This window comes from Nicotiana sylvestris, chromosome 2 (genome assembly GCF_000393655.2).
Source record: "Nicotiana sylvestris chromosome 2, ASM39365v2, whole genome shotgun sequence".
NCBI classification, from domain to species: Eukaryota; Viridiplantae; Streptophyta; class Magnoliopsida; order Solanales; family Solanaceae; genus Nicotiana; species Nicotiana sylvestris.
Genome location: NC_091058.1, coordinates 127,505,919 through 127,523,135, shown reverse-complemented (window position 1 = coordinate 127,523,135; position 17,217 = coordinate 127,505,919). Strand labels below are relative to the sequence as shown.

Here is a 17,217-nt window from a genome sequence, read left to right as displayed (position 1 = left end):
ATGCAACGAAAAACATATAAAGATCATTATGAGGTGAATCATAATGTGTTATGCATGAATAAAAATAGTGAATTTTTATCTCAATTTAGTTGAATAAAAGTTGTAATAGAGAGATTTTTACGCAATAAAAAATATATAAAGATTATTATAAGGTGAATGATATTATTATTTTTTATAATAATCTTATAACACTAAATTAAATTGATAGTATAATTTAGTGTAAATACCAAAAGAAATACTGCTAGGACTTATAGCCCATAGGCAAAGGGGCAAAATATCCCAGTCCCAGTTTTCACTTGTCAGCTCTTTATCTACACTTTCCCTCTTCGTCCATTGAACAAACTCTGCAAATTTGAAGCTTTGCTTCACAAATTAAAAATGCAAGTGATAGTATCTTCTAACCAAACAACACCTCCTCTTCACCCCAACCGTAATCAACAATCAACCATTATCACAAACAACTCAGTATTTTTGGGCCGTAGAGAGCTCTGCTTCGATAGCATTTCTTCGGCCTGCTCTGCTGATCCCTCCACTCCGCACCCCATTTCCGCCCCTCCTTCTACCGCTTTCACTCCCAGGTACTCTTTGCCCGCATTGTATTACATACTGTAGTAGACTTGAAATTAATAAAAGTTGCAGATTGCTCCTCCCTTTTTAATTTTTATGACTGTGTTTAACTGGACACTTAGTTTAAGAAAACAATGCAGATTTATGATGAAACAAGATGAATTTAGTATTGGAGATTTAATCTCCATATAAAATCCAGCATTAATATGTACAATGTCTGCTTGCTACTTTTTTCCCATTATAGATAATACCTGCATAAGTTATGCAGAATCTTTGTATAAATTTATGCGGGATAGAACTTGGAATAAGAATGTGGGTATTATTAGTATGTGGATTAAAAATACTAGAATGACAACAAACTCTCAGAAGTAAACAAACTTTTATTTTGTTTGAAAAGAAAGACCGCAATTTTATTTATTTGATCAGTAAAAGAAAGGTTTGTAATATGGGCATGTTTGCCCTCCCTATTTGCTTAAACTTTTAGATGAGGTAGTTTATAAAAGTCAGCACCTATGTAATTCTACTTTTTCTTGAGGTTCCTATCTAATACTTGTATTATCACTTGATTTCATATTCTTTTCTGTAATGACTAATGTTACAGGGGTAGTGGAGATAATGGCACTTCTTTGGTTGAACAACTACGGAAAAGCTTTCCTTCAGCCACGCGCAGGATGTTGTTAACAAACTTTTTCATGTATTCATGTTATCATCCTTCAAGGTACTTGTCAGGTTGGCACATTCTAGCTGTTTGTTTCTTTTTCTTTCACTTGTCAACTTTGAAGGCTTTTGCCAGCTTTGAGTTCTGTGTTAGACCTCACAATTAAAGTCACATATCTTTTAGCACATTTGATCACATTAATGAATATATTTGGCATTTTCAGCTCGTTACATTGTATTCTAAAATTAGCAAGATATTCCTTATGTATTGGATTCCATTCACCCCACGGTTCGGAAATAATGATTGGCTCTATCTATAAAGATTTTGGATTTGTTCATAAATGATCAAATTATATTTGGTCTTGTTTCCACCTTTTCGGTCATTCTCGATACAATTTTTAAATATTGGATTTTCCGCTTTTCATATTCAGAAAAGGAAGTCTCCGCTTTAAAGCAAGTTGCCTAGGTTCTTAAGAAAGATTTTTTGTTTTGTAAAGCGGAATTCTCCTTTGGCTCGATCTTTAATTGAAGTGTAGCATTATGGAGACTCTGTGAGCTTCCCAAAACATAGCTGGTCTCAGTACCAAAAAAATAAGGAGGGGGATTTAGGGTATAGTGATGAATCTTTGAAAGTAGTAGTAGAATGGAGCTTAGATAGAGTTAAATGGATGTGTAGAGTTTATATATTTACTCCATCCAACAAGAGCTATAGTTGATTGATTATAGTAAAAGGAAACTCAACTGTGGGTTTGCAAGTATGCAACTCTGCGTGCCCTTCCCCCCAAACCCCAACAAGCAAACCCCTGCTTTTATGTGGTTGGCGACTGAAAAATGCAAAACTTCATAATAGTTTGCTTCATCCTGATCATTAGTTGAATTTTCATCCTTTATGGTTCTAATCATGTAACCTACTTTTTCATATACAGCACTTGCTTTGGGGGATCCGTCGGTCACAGTTGAACAAGTTACACCTTCTACTTTTCCTTCCGCAGCACTGTTCCCTTCCGAGGTACACTTTCATCAACTGTTCAACTTATTCTTTATTGTTTTTGTTACATTCTGATATATAGATCATAGATCACAGTTTATTTGATACGTGTCTACTTGGCAGGAAAGAGTTGTCGAGCTCTTTGAGAAGAATACCTACTGTGTTGTCAACATATTTGATGTAACCTTGAGACCTACGCTTAATGTTACTGGTGCAGTCGAGGTAACTTTTGTAGACGTGTGCAAGCATTTACTTTTCCCTTTCAGTGTTACGCTTGTTAAACTTCTTTGGTAGTTTATCTTTGATAATCACTTGGAAGTAAAGATTCTTATGTCCATGGATTTACAATCTTCATGCATATGGTGCCTCAACCAACTCACATTTTTTGTCCTTCGATTAAGTAATTAATCTGTGTTTGAAAGCAGATATATTCTTTATGTTTAAAAAATGGCAGATTCCTGAAGGAAATGGTTCAGGGGTGATTTGGGACAATGAAGGCCACATTGTTACTAATTACCATGGTAAGATCACTTGAATATGGTACCTGAGCGCATTAGTTATTTCTGTAATATACACCCTGCATCCCAGAAAGAATGAAGGCGTTTGGTGTATGAGAATCAAACTATTTAATTTTTGGTGCGGCAGAGGAAATGAATGTTTCATAAAGTTGGGGCCTAATAAAGGCTTCATTGTCTGAAAAAATAGAATTGAATTCTTTTTGAGAAGGAAAAATAGAATTGAATTCTATGACTCAAAAATCAGCTTCAGTTTATTAGATGGGCTATGCAGTTCTTGGTTAAACAGTTTTCTTTATATGTCCAGTGATTGGTAACTCCCTTTCTAGAAACCCAAGCCATGGGGAAGTAGTTGCGCGTGTTAATATTCTCGCTGCAGAAGGGTGAGTTGTATTCTATTTTAACGAAGTTCATTGGTTGATGCTTTAGCAGCCATTTTGCATATTCTTAAATGGGATGATGCAGCTTCATCCTACTCTCCATCTAATGCCTTGACTCTCTTAATTTTATTTTGTTTCCTTCTGAAGGGTGCAAAAGAATTTTGAGGGTAAATTGATTGGTGCAGACCGTGCCAAGGATCTTGCTGTATTGAAGGTAAATATTATTCTCAGAAGCATGTTTTGTTCAAAGATGGAGGATTCTTATGTTCATGGTCAATATTTGCTTTCATTATGTGATCATGGTCTTATATTCCTTGTAGTTGTAGTTTGAGTGTCAATTACATTTTTCTTTTCCCTGTTCGCTCTATCTCTCTTCAGCTGATAATCCAATTAATCTTCCAGCCTCAACTTTTTGGTCATGCTAATTAAATTGTAATTCTTTCGCACAAGCAATTAAGGATCTGCTGGCACATATTAGAGTGCATGGTAACCGTTGGAAATGAACCAATTGTTTGGTCTAATTTCTTCATTTTATTTCTTGATTGGTATTGCTAAGCAGCGAAAGGTTTAGCTTTGAGTCTTACTCAACCCGTGATTATCATCTGTTTAAAATTGTTGATAATCATAATGTCACCTGGAAGAAACTCCAGTTAATTCTTACAGAAAGAAAGGATACACCATTTTATCCACATATTCCACAGAAAATTTGCTATTCGACGTAGAAAGGTGGATATCACACTATGGTAAGAATTTCTTTTGGTTGTTTTATCCCAACAACAGGTACTAGAGACAAGTTCGGCGAGATGTGTATGATGATGGTAGATTGATGGCGTGGGGCTCGGTTTACTTTCCCTTACGAGCTCAGAGATTCACACAAATAAAAAGAAGCTAGTTGCGGGCTTTGGTTGCCGTAAATACTTTGACGATCGGGGTGGCACACAGTGAATCTCGGAAATTAACCCGTGGATCGTGGTAATAGGCCACGTGGAACTTAGTCTGAGGGAGAGACCCGTGGATCATGGTGATAGGCCACGTAGAACTTAGTTTGAGGGGAGGATTGTTGGGTGTACGAGCAAAGTCCCATATTAGTAGCTGAAAAAATTGGGAGTCTACATATAAGGTGTAGGGATCTCTTAATGGTGTGAAACCTTTTAGGAAAAACTGTGTGGCCCAAAACAAACAATATCATGCCATAGTAAGAGTATCTTCGGGTTGGTTGAGCCCAACAACTTAATTTGTTTTTATTAAGATTAAGACGTCTGAATCTGAATACACATCTGAATATTAAGATGTGCATTAAGATTTAAACGTCTGAATTTGAATACACGTTCCATATTAAGATGTTGTATTAAGAACTGAATACTGAAAAATTAAGATTATTTGTTTTCTCAGCAGCATCTGAATGTATACAATTTATTTTTATTTAAAAATTAATAATTAAATTCGAAATAAAATAGTAATTAATCTAATACTATATTAACAAAATATTTTTAAAAAATATAGGGTGATCGGTGATGGTGATGGCTAACAATGGCAGTTGTGGGTGCCAGGTTGTAATTTTGGCTGATAGCGGATAGTAATAGGTTTTAACGGTGATGGTTGATGGAGGTGGTGACTAGTAATGGTGGTTAGTGATTTATAGGGGTGGCTGATGATGGTAATTGTTCGTAATATTTAGTGGTTGCTATGGTAATGGTGGTTGTGATAATGGTAGTAAATGGTGACTAGTGGTGATGACAGTTGACTGTGGTGATTGATTGCAGTGGTGGTTGTGGCTGATGATGATGGTGGTGGTAGCCTATAATGGTGGGTGACGGCGGTAGTTGATAATGGTGGGCAGGGACGGTAGTGGTAGTGGTAGTGGTGGTTAGCCATGAAAGTGTATGTAGTGGTGAAACGCCATCTTTGCATAAATTCTTGAATGTATAACATCTTAATGATATTAAGACTTTGTTGTAAATTTTAATCACTAAGATCTGTTCAGATGCATTAAGTGATTTTAAAATGAAAAGAACAGACAAATTTAATGGTTAAAATCTGAATGATTAAGATAAACACACTTAATGACTGAGATCCTAATCGTTAGGATTCAAATCTCCATAACTGCAAACAAATGAGGGGGATAGTAGTGGGATGAGATTTTCTGAAATAAACGACATAGAGCAAAAGAGATTCAAATGAGGGGGATAGTAGTGGGATGAGATTTTCTGAAATAAATGACAGAGCAAAACAGATTCAGAGAGATAGGTGGTTAGATATGGTGAGAATAACACTGTAATGCATAGTGGTTTCTTTGGAACATTGGGAGGAGGAACTGTATGGGGAGGATGCTTTTATTGTATTTCCTTAGTAATCCAAGTGGATTATTTGCATTAATGATTATGCATCCAGGAAGAGCTGCATTCCCTATTTTTTTAATCGTCATTTTTACTCATATGGAATCGATATATTTAGAAATTCTATTTGCTTGTGGAACTTTCTTACAACATAGCAGTCGGTGATGTGCATTTTGACATTTTCCCTTTTTTGTTTTTTCTAACTCAAGCTTACATTTCTGACTATGATAATGCATCCTAAAATGCTAGGTGGAAGCTTCTGCAGACCTGTTGAGGCCAATTAGAGTTGGGGAATCTGCTTCTTTGAGAGTTGGCCAGCAATGTTTAGCCATTGGAAATCCTTTTGGGTTTGATCATACACTCACTGTTGGGGTTATCAGTGGACTGAATCGAGATATATATAGTCAAACTGGAGTGACGATTAGCGGAGGAATTCAAACAGACGCAGCCATCAACCCTGGGAACAGGTTTATTTTGCTGAACTTGTACTTGCCTTGGTATCAAATGCATTGCCTCTGATGCTGAAAATTTTTAAAGGTCCTTTTTTCCTTTTCTTTTCCAACTGCTGTTCTGTGAATAAATGTGTATATTTTCAGTGGGGGTCCTTTGTTAGATTCAAAAGGAAACTTGATTGGGATTAACACGGCAATATTCACTCAGACAGGTGAATAATTTTTCCATTGTGGTGTGTGTTATAGACTGTGAAGATTGAGAGGAATTGAAAAGGCACTTATTTATTGTTCGAAGTTTATACTCTTGTGCTATTACTGATTCTTTTTTGGTACAACAGGGACATCAGCAGGTGTCGGATTTGCAATCCCTTCTTCAACTGTATTGAGAATTGTGCCCCAGTTGATCCAATCTGGAAAAGTATTGAGTGTTTCTGCATTAATTCATGTCTTAGTTCTTGTCAGCTTCCAATTGAAAATTTTGTTCCTGTTCATTTCTTCTTTTTTCTCCGGGTTTTCCAGAATTCTCTTCATTTGCATTTTGTTACAGAACATCATATTCTCATTTAAAATAGTGGTTCTTTTCTTTTGGGGGTTGGGAAGTTGTAGGTGATGAATTTGGATTCCGTGGGAGTATTTGGGGGGGTTGGGGGGAGGGGGTTGGGGGGGGGGACAAAAACAGTAAATTGGTTTCATACTCTTAAGGTTTATTATTTATTTGTTTGTTTATGTATTTGTATGTCTTATGCATGTCAGGTTGTTCGTGCTGGTTTGAATATTGAAATTGCTCCAGACCTGATTGCCAACCAACTTAATGTTCGAAATGGAGCTCTGATTCTGCAGGTATATTGCTGTCACTGTTGACCCTGCTAGGGACAGTTATCCTTTAGAATAAAACTCGCAGTATCTCTTTTGTCTAAACCAATTCCTGCTCTATTTAGGTACCTGGAAATAGTCTTGCAGCCAAAGCTGGACTTCTTCCTACTACCAGGGGTTTTGCAGGAAATATAGTACTTGGTGATATTATTGAAGCAGTGGATGGCAAACCTGTGAGTGATTTCTGTTTTAGGTGTGTTAGGGGGGCATGTTGTTTTTTGTTACTGCAAATTGGTGATATGAACATTGCTCCTGGCCTCCAACTTGCAGGTCTAGAATTCGAGTAATGTGAGGTGTGGGTGAATAAACTAATAATGTTGATTCCATTAGGAGGTTAGGGAAAAAGAAAGAAAAATAAAATTTCCTAGTCTGCTTAAGCTTGAAAGGATTAGATTTGGTTAGAAAGCACAAGTAATTAGGTGATTGTACTGATAAGCAAAGAGAGCGCAAACGAATGAAAAGGGTTAAATTAGTTTGCAGTTTATGCTCTAAGTAGTCCTTTCTATTTTTCATAGCTCCGGGCCTTGATTACTGGTTATTGTTATTGCATGCCATCTATTTTATGGTTTTTATGATGATGTTTTATTTCTGTGATTTCTGTTGACGATTCTGATATTTTGTCTCTTCTTATTTTATTTCCGTCTTCCTGAGCTGAGGGTCTATCGGAAACAGCCTCTCTGCCCCATCGGGGTAGGGGTGAGGTCTGCGTACACACTACCCTCCCTAGACCCCACTTTGTGGGATTTTACTGGGTCGTCGTTGTTGCTCTAACTAGTCCCTTTAGTTTTTCTCTTTCCCTCTCTCATTGGTGAGATGAGGATCAATATGATTTTTTTTTGTTGGTTATTGTTCTAAGCAAGTCTGCATTTCTGAGATTTCTCATTTCATGTTGTTGCAGGTTCGGAGTAAAGCAGATTTGTATAAAGCCCTGGATAACTATAACATAGGTGATGAAGTTCGGCTAAAAATACGTAGGGGCAACGAAAACATGGAGTTGAGCATAGCATTAGAGGAAAAGGATTCATGACAATTGGAGCTTTCTGGTTTTCAGCTTAATTAGTGCCAGCCATCAGTTTACTTGATAATATATCGTTCCAATATCTGTATACTATAATTAAGAATTGTCTGGCGGGAATCTGGAAATGTATGGAGCTTGTTTAAATGCTGCCAGAAGAATGAATCTCTTGTAAAGCATTTTGAGTTACCATCAAAAGGAGGGGAAAATGAGCAATCCTTGAATTTTTTTATGCAACAATGTCTTGCTTCTTCCAGTTCTTGCTAATTTTCTCTGAAAATTTAGCTCATGGCGTCAATTTATATTAAGCTGTGTTTTCTTATTCAAGGATTTTTGAAGTGAAATGTTATTTTGTTCATTATAATGTTTCTCAAGATACTTGGTTCCTTTCTTCCGTTAATGTTTTCCTAGGTCTTCTATTATTGACACGGGGTAGGAGGCGCAACTACTTTTGCGTCATTGAGAAGAAAGAAACAGATCAACAACATTGCAAAGGAGATTGCATGCATATTGCATATGCAACGTGAGAGCAGGAAGAGTAACCTCGAGCAAGGCTAGGATTTTTGAGAGTTAGAATAATGCAGATGTAGTAGATGTTTACTTCTTGCTGTGATGATAGTTTTTTTTAAAGCTAGGTATGTAAATATATACTTGGTGATTACTAAAATTTCTAATTACCAACAAAAAAAATAAGAACTGTTAAAACCTAATTTCTCATTTAATCGCTTGCATTTACACGAGAGAGAAGACAGGGAAGTCTAATGGACATAGTATTTGTACAAATTTAGGAGAAATTCAAAAATAGCCAGATTTACAAGTGGTCATTCAAAAATAGTTACATTTTCAAAAGTAATTGAAATTTAGCCACTTTTCATGTAAAGATAAATCTGAACGAAAATACTGTTCAAAATTCGAAAAATATTCCAGCATAATATACTGGAGTTCCAGCATAATATACTGGAGTTCCAGCATAAGTATACTGGAACTCCAGCATAATATACTGAAGTTCATACACATGTGCTCTAATCTCCAGTATATTATGCTGAAACTTTTCGCGTATTGAAGTTCATGCTGGAAGTTCATACATAGGTGTACTTATCTCTAGTATATTATGCTGGATCGGTCCCTATTGCAGCAAAATAATGGTTATTTTTTAATGACTTTGCAAACGCTGGCTATTTTTTAATGACTAGTCCGAAAACTGGCTAGCCCGTACTATTTTTACTACAAATTCCTTGTCAGCCCACAAAGTTCGGAAAATCCATGAGAGTTGACTTCAATGGGCTTGTGTTTGTGAAAGAGCTACAAGTAATTGAGAATAGGAAATAGTTAAAGAAAGATATGGAGTTGGTAGAATTTATATGAGGTATTGGTAAAACCACCACCAACAGGTCAAGATGGCCGAGTTGGTCTAAGGCGCCAGTTTCAGGTACTGGTCCGAAAGGGCATGGGTTCGAATCCCATTCTTGACAAAACATTTTTTTCCCTCCTCCTACTCATGACTAAACAATCCTTTTCTGTCAAATTGGATTATCCTAGTACATCTGTCTCCTTTTGGGTTGGCACAAAAAAGTGGAATAGCATAACTCTTCATGAAAAATTACAATCTTCTTGCTGCTTAACGTTGTTGGAGTCAGCTTGTTCCCTCTGGAACTAGAAGTTGTTGTCAGAAAATTAAAAGTTTTCATATCAAAAAGACATTCTCTACAATTTCAAATAAACAAAACTTTCCACAGAAAAGATGGACTCCAAAGGATAATACCCTCCGGGAAAAGAAAAAAAGAGGACTAATATTAACAAGGGAAGAGCAAAAAAGAAGGATCTACATGTATTTTCCGGTGCACGAAACTAATCTTTTTTAATTTGTTGTGACACCAGACTAGTTGATTTGTTGTTAGCCTAGACATGTTAAGGACTCTAGCTACTAATTTCATGTCTACTTGAGAGAAAAAGTAGAGTACATGATCTGAATCATCTTCTTCCTTATGCTTCCTGAACCTCCTCAGTATGCAGCATTCACCTCTCAAAGCATGTTTCAGCTTCTTTTCTTTCTGCATTCCACAAGAATCGCGCAATGAGTGACAACATAATGAATTTTTATACTATCAGCTCGCCTAAACGATAATTACGGGTAATAGTAATACAATGATAGTGTAAAAATTATTTGATACTATCAATGTACATTAAATCCTTAGGCAATGCGTATTATCAGCGAAAAACTAAGAATCTACCTTTTCAAGACTTTTTTTGACGTCCATTAAAAGCTCCAAATCTTCTGGTGCTTGAAGCTCTTGACGTTTCCTATTTTGACCCTTCACCATCATGTTGGAGCAATTTCTATCAGCTCTAACAAATTGCCAAAATATTCGAATTGATTCTTCCAGTATCTCCACTAGCATGTCACTTGTTATGAAATAATCAGCCTTTTCTCCAGCTCTAGCCTTGTTTTTATCTTTCATTCTGTCCTCTGCCCCATCAACCTCTTTATTAGTACATTGAATGATAAAACAAGAGTTTAAGTTTATGCACCGACGGTGTGTAAAATATATTGACACAATCGTGTCACTTATAAGATAAACACTAATTGTTAACATGATAAATGTGGCACAAGGTTTCACTAGTAGTGTAAGAACTCTATTTCGTTAGTGCATACAACGTTTACTCTAAAATCTTTTCAGACGCTTACCTCTTATGACAGGAACTTGAAGAAGATTACGAAGATCATATCGACTCTTGATGTAATATTGAACTCTAGGCCCTTGAAAAGGTTCATTTTCTATAAATCTTTGCAAGAGAACTTGAAACTGTTGAAACTCTCCAGCAACTTCATTATATGTACGGACACCACGAGGATCAGAATCCCACAAACTTAAAGCCTTCCCATATTGCCAGTGCAGAAATTCCCAAGAAAGACACATCTGTGCAACGTATATGACTTCAAGATCACTCTGCAATACTTTGATAAACTTTACCATTGGGTCAATATTGTCATGTCTTTTATGCTTCAATAGCCGAATATTTTGTGAAATAAGGGATTTTAGTTTAGGACCTGAACATCTCTGGCTTGAGATATGTTGAAATGGATCATTTATTGGATCTTTCTGCAGATAACCTGTAAAATTTTCGGATCAGAACAGCAAAACATGAAAAGAATTTAAGTTCTCTGCACAGACTAAGTTACCTGTAATAGTATGTAATTATAAAAACAAACATGGGTTGGTTACAAACTTACAATGATTCATTAAGTAGCAAATTTATTTTCATATCGTGGAGAACAAAAATAGGAAAAAAAGATAGTAAGTCTTTTTTCTTGTGTCTACTTTTGTTTGTTACGTCATGCATCCCAATGCTTGAGATTTCATTTTGTTCTGAGTTAGGAGAGCCCAGCTAACCAGATTTTGTGGGTCCTGTTATTCATTTCACCTAATACTAATTGATCCAAATAAATATGAAGATAACCATGAACAACTAATACTAGTACACCAACTAAGAAAGGACGAAAAGGAATGAAGGCCGATTCAGGATTTAATGTTTATGGGTTCTTGCAACGACCTCGAGTAAATTTACAATAGTAAGTGGATTCACATTCAAATATTTATAGATAATTTAGTGAATTATTCGAACACATCAAAAACTACTGGGTTCACGTAAATCCGCCCCTGCTTTTCGTGATCATTATGCAGAAAACATGGAATTCAGTTACTTAATGTGAGTGAAAATAGTTTTTGCAAATTTGTTGTTACGAATAAAGTTCAGCAATCATACGTTAACGTTGAAGTTGTGAGTTGTTACTGACCTATTGCGTACATCTTCTGGTACGTCAAGATGTCAAATTTGCGCATCCTTTCTCTATAACTCTTGTAAAACTTATGAAGTTCACTCATGCAATCTTCACGTTGAAACTTTTCCTCAATTTTCCATGGCTGCAAATCTTCCATTTTTAGAGACCCTGATTCTTCCAAAATAGTAGGCAAACCCATATCTCTGACTTTCCTAAGTTCCATTTTTAATTGTTCAATTAATTCTTGATGTTCCCACAACGTCTCCAATTTGTTTGCATCTTCATTTCTTAACTTGACAGTTTCTTGAAAATCATCCTCAGATAAAAATTGTTGTGCTTGATCATGTTCTAATTTCCTTAGCTCTTCCATTATATCACTATCAGAATCTTCAGATTCTTGATTTTCCTCTGACATTTCAAAATCACTTAGTTTTTCATTATGCTCAAATTCACCACCAAAGTCTTCACCAGTCAAGAAGCCATCACTATACTGATCAACTAATTTGTTCATAAGGTAACGAATATGCTCAAAACCAACTGACACAGTATCAGAATCAGTTAAAGAATCCTTCTCAGATTCAAACAGAAACTCATCACTAATATTTGATTCTCCTTTCACGGAATTGAGTCCTTCACTTTTCTGCATTTCCTCTTCATCACACGTTAAATTACCTGAATTCCCTTTTTCTTCCTCATTAAAGGATTCACTTTTACTATGAACTTCTTTCAAATCCTCTGTTTCAACAACCTCTGTTTCTGTGAGGGACTTATGGTTACACGTGGAGGGCATCCATTTAGAGCTAAGAAATTCACCTTTTTCTCCCCTGCTCTTACAAAATTCTTCATAGGTTGGAAATCTAAATGTAAAACTCAACTCAGTTTTTTGTACCTCCCCATTATTTTCCGAATCTGGGAATTCAGAAGCATCCTTAAAAGCTTCAGACTCAGAATCTAACTGCTGTTCTGCCTCTGAAAAATCAGCTTCTTTCTGATACTCTTCTTTAAAGCCTGAATTCTTGTTTAATGAAGGATTACCCCTTCTTAATCTGTGATTTAAACGAAGAAAATAGGAAGGATTGTTAAAATAATGGAAAATAAAAAAGGGACAGTGGATTTACATAAATAAATACCTGCGGAAGAAAGTGGTGATGAAGCTGAACAGAGGAGACAAATAGGTGGAAACAGAGGCAAACGCGGTAGTAAGCGACAAAAAAAGATTTTGATAGAGGAACCGAGAAAAAGAAGCCATATTCAGAGAAGAGAAGAAATTTTGAGAGTGGCCATGGATTTTAATCAGTACGAAAATTCAGGTGGAAGCAAAGAAACAGAGCAAAACAGGGGTTGGAGGAGAATTTATGACGTCAAAGAAAGAAATAGACTAATCACCTGTAAAAAAAATACAACGAACCCCATGTCAAAGTTAGCAAGCAAATCAAAAGACTAATTTGGAAGTAAAAATTCGACCTAACTGTGAGAATTCACGTAGTGGACAGATTTACGAGTAACAATTGAGGGTAGGGATAATTACTTGTCAGCAACTTGGCCTAATTGACATCCTTATTCTTCACAAAGAGAGAGAGAGAGAAATTTGTCGTTCAAAGATATCCACATAATGAGTAATTATCAGTTGAGAAGTCCTGTTTTTGCTGCTTATTCTTTGAGGCGTTGAATGTTGGGGTTGGGGGTGGGAGTGGACATATAGAGAAAGGAAAATTGGGGTAAGATTTGAATGTTGACAGCTTCTTTGTATATCTCTTTGGTTTTTTCAGGTGTAGGAGCTTACGTTGCAACGTCTTTCATACGCCAAGTGTCTTTGACATTATGGATTCTCGGGTTTTATGAATTGGGCAACTAAATGAAAAAAAAAAAAAATCAATATTACTTGCCTTGAAAAAGAAGAAGAAAAGATAGAAAAAAATTCTTTGTAAGCTTAGCCTGCCCTAGCGGTGGCAAATGGATACAAAGACCGTTATTTATTCATATTATATATCTATTAATAGCGTGTTTGGCCAAGCTTCTAAACTCAATTTATTTTAAGAAGTATTTTTCTTAAAAATTCTTTTAAAAAAATATTTTTGATGAGAAGCAGTTTGTATTTGAGTAATTAATTTGAAAAACTCTTTTGAGTAGTAATTAATGTTTGATCATGCTTTTGAAAACTATTTTTAAATGTATTTTTCTCAAAAGTGCATCTCCGAAAAATGCTTTTGGAGAGAATCTACTTTTTTCTGCTTCTCCTCAAAAATACTTTTTTTCCTTCCAAAAGTTTGGTCAAACACCTCAATTTTTCGCCAAAAGTGTTTTTGACAAAAAAAAAATACTTTTGGCCCAAAAAAAGCTTGGCAAAACAGACTATAAAAATGAGTTATATAATGAATCTTTTAAAAACAGATCAAATATAAATTAAAACTATATAATCCTCTTAGAAAGTAAATAATCAATAGATAACTAACATGCGTTCTAGTCAACTTTCAAGAATAATCAAGTGATCAGCTAATCGCATTTCCGATATTAATCAAAAGTTGAACTACCTGGTCTGAGAAGTGAGGCGTCTATTTTTGAACATCTTATGTGTTTTTCGCGTAAGAATATGTATTGCTTGTAAAGAAAGCATAATGTATTAGCTATAATTTTATAAAACAGACCTTAGAGAGAGAATGAGCAACTTCTCACTAACCAAACCATCAGGAAATCCGCATCAAATTCCACCCAAACCCCCTGATAAAAATTCACCAACAATCAATCCAACAATCAATTCTACTTCTTTTTATAAGGAGAAATTAATTCAAGGAGAAATATTCTCAATCAACTCTCGATCAAACCCAGGGCCTTTGTGTACAACAATGGACACCCAACCTTATGACTTTGGAAATACTTCAATGGAAGATGTGGGCCAAAATATGAGGCAAATCATCCTGAGTGAGGATGATAAACAAAGAATGTACAATTCATGGAAGTACTCGCTAATTATCAAACTCATGGGCAAAAGAATTGTTCATCACTACCTTAAGAAGAAAACTCAAGAGTTATAAAAGGTAGATGAAAATTATCCTCTAATAGACCTAGGGGAAGATTACTATACGGTTAAATTGATGAAAGAAGAAAGCATGAAAAGGATTCTACATGATGGTCCATGGTTCATCAATGGTTACTTCTTATCAGTACAAAAATGGGTTCCAAATTTTGTAGCAACAAAGGCATCTCAAAACTACACTGCCGTTTGGATTAGATTACCACAGCTTCCCACAGAATTTTATGATGGGATCATTCTAACAAAAATTGGGAACTACATTGGTAAGTTACTGAAAGTGGATGCATGCACATCAGCCACATTAAGGGGGAGATATGCAAGAATATGTGTGGAAATGTCATTGGACCAGTTGGTCAAAACCTTCATGATTGGAAACTCAAACAACCAATTCACTATGAAGGAGCAGGTTTCTTGTGCAAAGTTTGTGGAAGGTTGGGCCATTCCAATCAAAGTTGCCCCCATAGGACTCTTCCAAGTTGCCAAAAAAATGGACCAGTCACAAACGAGGCATCACTACCTAAGGAGGACACTACACAACAGTGGATGACATTTTCCTTTCCAAGAAAAAGCAAAGGCAAGGCAGCCAATCATCACTTGAATAGGGCAATCTCCGCTACTGGCCCAGGTATCAATGTACGCATCTTTGATGCAATGTCAAGTAAGTTTTTAAATACCCAGCATATGAACTATGACAAAACTCAAGTGCAAAATAACTCTAACGTAGTCTATAATACCTTACAATCAGACAAAGGAAAAGGGACAACTTTAGAAGCAAATCACCTCACTGGAAAACCAGACATTGGGAATAAGGGTGGTTTTTCCAACAAACCACAAGAGTACACAGGTTTGCAAAACTCTATTAAAGAAATAAATAAAAAAGACAACTATAATTTACATGGAACATTATACTCCCTCCCTACAAGTGGCAAAAACGTGTCACAACCAAATCTTAATAATAACTGTCCAAACCTTTTATCTAACAAATTGGATTTGGTAGTAAATCTCTCAATAACCAACATAAGCAGTCAAAACACCATTATTTCCCCTAGTAATAGCCATCTCGCTAACTTAAATATCCAATCAAATGAGATTGAAAATCCCTTACTAGAAGCTAACATGCAAAATCTCCCCATTGTTTTTAACTTCACCATGCAATACATGGACGTAGAAGACTGCCAAATGGATGAAAGCAAATCCATGCAAGATTTGGAAGGTCTTCTTATAAATCACACACAAACCCTCCCAAATACTACAAACATAGAGCACATCATTACTAAACCTACTACACCAGTAGATAGTATCATCCCTATATTACCCCAAGCCACTAACAATGTCAAGACCACCACTAACTTTGAGAAGGAGATATCGCCTGATTCAACTAATCCACATCTCAAGAAATCAGAGAATGAACAACCTACCACCACTCCCTCCTCAAATTCAACCAAATCCAACCAAATCCAGTCATCTATGCCCAACCTCCGAGCCCTCCCAACCATGTACCATAATTATGGGTGGAACTCGGCCTTCAAGGGCATGCCATCTCCTTCAACATGGAGATCAATGGAGAGAAGTCTATTCTAATCATCCAAAACACACACTTCCTTGCACAACTAATCTTGGAGGGAATGAGCCTAGCCATGAACAACTACATAAATCAAACGTGGATGAGCAATATACTAAAACCCTTAGCACCCTCACTAAATCAAAACCCAGTTCACAACATGCAGCAAATATGGAATATACCCCACAATTCCAACCAACAACTACCTCAAAACCCACCTATCAATCTCCCCTTCTTTGCTTCGGAGGACCTGATGATGCTGAACTCTATCTTCACACAATGGAATCCACAACCCATGCAAGACCAGCTGTAGACATGTGATTTTTGACCCTCTCCAAACATTTTCATATTTTAGCACGTAATCATTTAATTTAGGCCTAATATAGCTATTTCAACTAATTTTTACTCTTTCACTTTATTTTATTACAAGAAAAATGAAAATTACAAAAGTTGTTCCATTAATGTTTTGTAATCATTTTTAATCTTGAAAAATACCAAAAAAAAATAGTTTATTTTAACGGTCAGTCTTATTTTAATAGTTATTTTACTTAAGTAGGATTAATTAATAAATGAGATCGCATTTTTAATCTCGTTCGCGGAGAAAGAATAAAATCTGCGCTCGAGCAACCCATTTTTAGGCCTACTTTTGAATCTAAACTCTGCACCCCTAAGAACGGCAGCCATTTCCCTGGATTTGGAAAAAAGGGATCGATCATTACAACAACAACAACAACAACAACGACCCAGTATAAAGTGGGGTCTGGGGAGGGTAATATGTACGCAGACCTTACCCCTACCCCGAAGGGTAGAGAGGCTGTTTCCAGGAGACCCTCGGCTCAAAAAAGCAATAGGAGATGATATATTAGTACCATAAAAATGCGTAATAAAAATAACAACAATATATAAGAGATATGAAATATGAAATACAGAATACGAAATACGAAATACGAAATAGATGGCTGGTATAGTACAACTAGAAGGTAAAGCCCTGCATCAATAGACGACCAATGACATTCCTAGTCTAACTCCTAACTGGATAGTCTCCCTCTATTGTGCTGTAG

The 17,217-nt window shown here is 36.0% G+C and overlaps 2 protein-coding genes and 1 non-coding gene across 5 annotated transcripts; 2 read left to right on the top strand and 1 right to left on the bottom strand.

Moving 5' to 3' along the window:
* The first annotated feature begins 284 nt into the window (after window positions 1–284).
* Window positions 285–8,015, top strand: LOC104228760 (protease Do-like 8, chloroplastic). Its single transcript, XM_009781287.2, has 13 exons — window positions 285–578; window positions 1,169–1,296; window positions 2,151–2,233; window positions 2,336–2,434; window positions 2,667–2,733; window positions 3,035–3,110; window positions 3,255–3,321; window positions 5,693–5,910; window positions 6,040–6,107; window positions 6,234–6,313; window positions 6,649–6,735; window positions 6,834–6,941; window positions 7,667–8,015. Exons 1-13 carry the CDS (start codon window positions 379–381, stop codon window positions 7,793–7,795), a joined length of 1,410 nt encoding a protein of 469 aa, XP_009779589.1. The 5' UTR covers window positions 285–378; the 3' UTR covers window positions 7,796–8,015.
* A 1,159-nt stretch (window positions 8,016–9,174) lies between these two features.
* TRNAL-CAG (transfer RNA leucine (anticodon CAG)) lies at window positions 9,175–9,255 on the top strand. Its single transcript has one exon. It is a non-coding gene; the product is annotated as a tRNA-Leu (tRNA).
* Window positions 9,256–9,342: 87 nt separating this feature from the next.
* On the bottom strand, window positions 9,343–13,278 carry LOC104228761 (uncharacterized). Of its 3 annotated transcripts, XM_009781290.2 has the most exons (7): window positions 13,093–13,278; window positions 12,695–12,950; window positions 11,580–12,610; window positions 10,833–10,895; window positions 10,470–10,739; window positions 10,015–10,250; window positions 9,343–9,834 (listed from the first exon to the last, which is right to left on the bottom strand). In XM_009781290.2, the coding sequence occupies exons 2-7, from the start codon at window positions 12,811–12,813 to the stop codon at window positions 9,577–9,579; spliced, it is 1,977 nt and encodes a 658-aa protein (XP_009779592.1). In that variant the 5' UTR covers window positions 12,814–12,950; window positions 13,093–13,278; the 3' UTR covers window positions 9,343–9,576. The 3 variants fall into 3 exon arrangements, with proteins under 3 accessions (XP_009779592.1, XP_009779591.1, XP_009779590.1); XM_009781289.2 differs by having other exon boundaries at window positions 10,470–10,895; window positions 13,034–13,278; XM_009781288.2 differs by having other exon boundaries at window positions 10,470–10,895.
* Window positions 13,279–17,217: the final 3,939 nt, after the last annotated feature.

Bases quoted from the DNA above. Each gene is read 5' to 3' on its own strand.
- LOC104228760 (XM_009781287.2), top strand. From the start codon at position 379: ATGCAAGTGATAGTATCTTCTAACCAAACAACACCTCCTCTTCACCCC. The intron at 1,297-2,150 runs GTTGGCACATTC...TTTCATATACAG, and splicing joins TCCTTCAAGGTACTTGTCAG to CACTTGCTTTGGGGGATCCG. The intron at 6,314-6,648 runs GTATTGAGTGTT...TATGCATGTCAG, and splicing joins AGTTGATCCAATCTGGAAAA to GTTGTTCGTGCTGGTTTGAA.
- LOC104228761 (XM_009781289.2), bottom strand. From the start codon at position 12,813: ATGGCTTCTTTTTCTCGGTTCCTCTATCAAAATCTTTTTTTGTCGCTT. The intron at 10,896-11,579 runs GTCAGTAACAAC...AAAATTTTACAG, and splicing joins CCAGAAGATGTACGCAATAG to GTTATCTGCAGAAAGATCCA. The intron at 9,835-10,014 runs GTAGATTCTTAG...TGTGGAATGCAG, and splicing joins TCAAAAAAAGTCTTGAAAAG to AAAGAAAAGAAGCTGAAACA.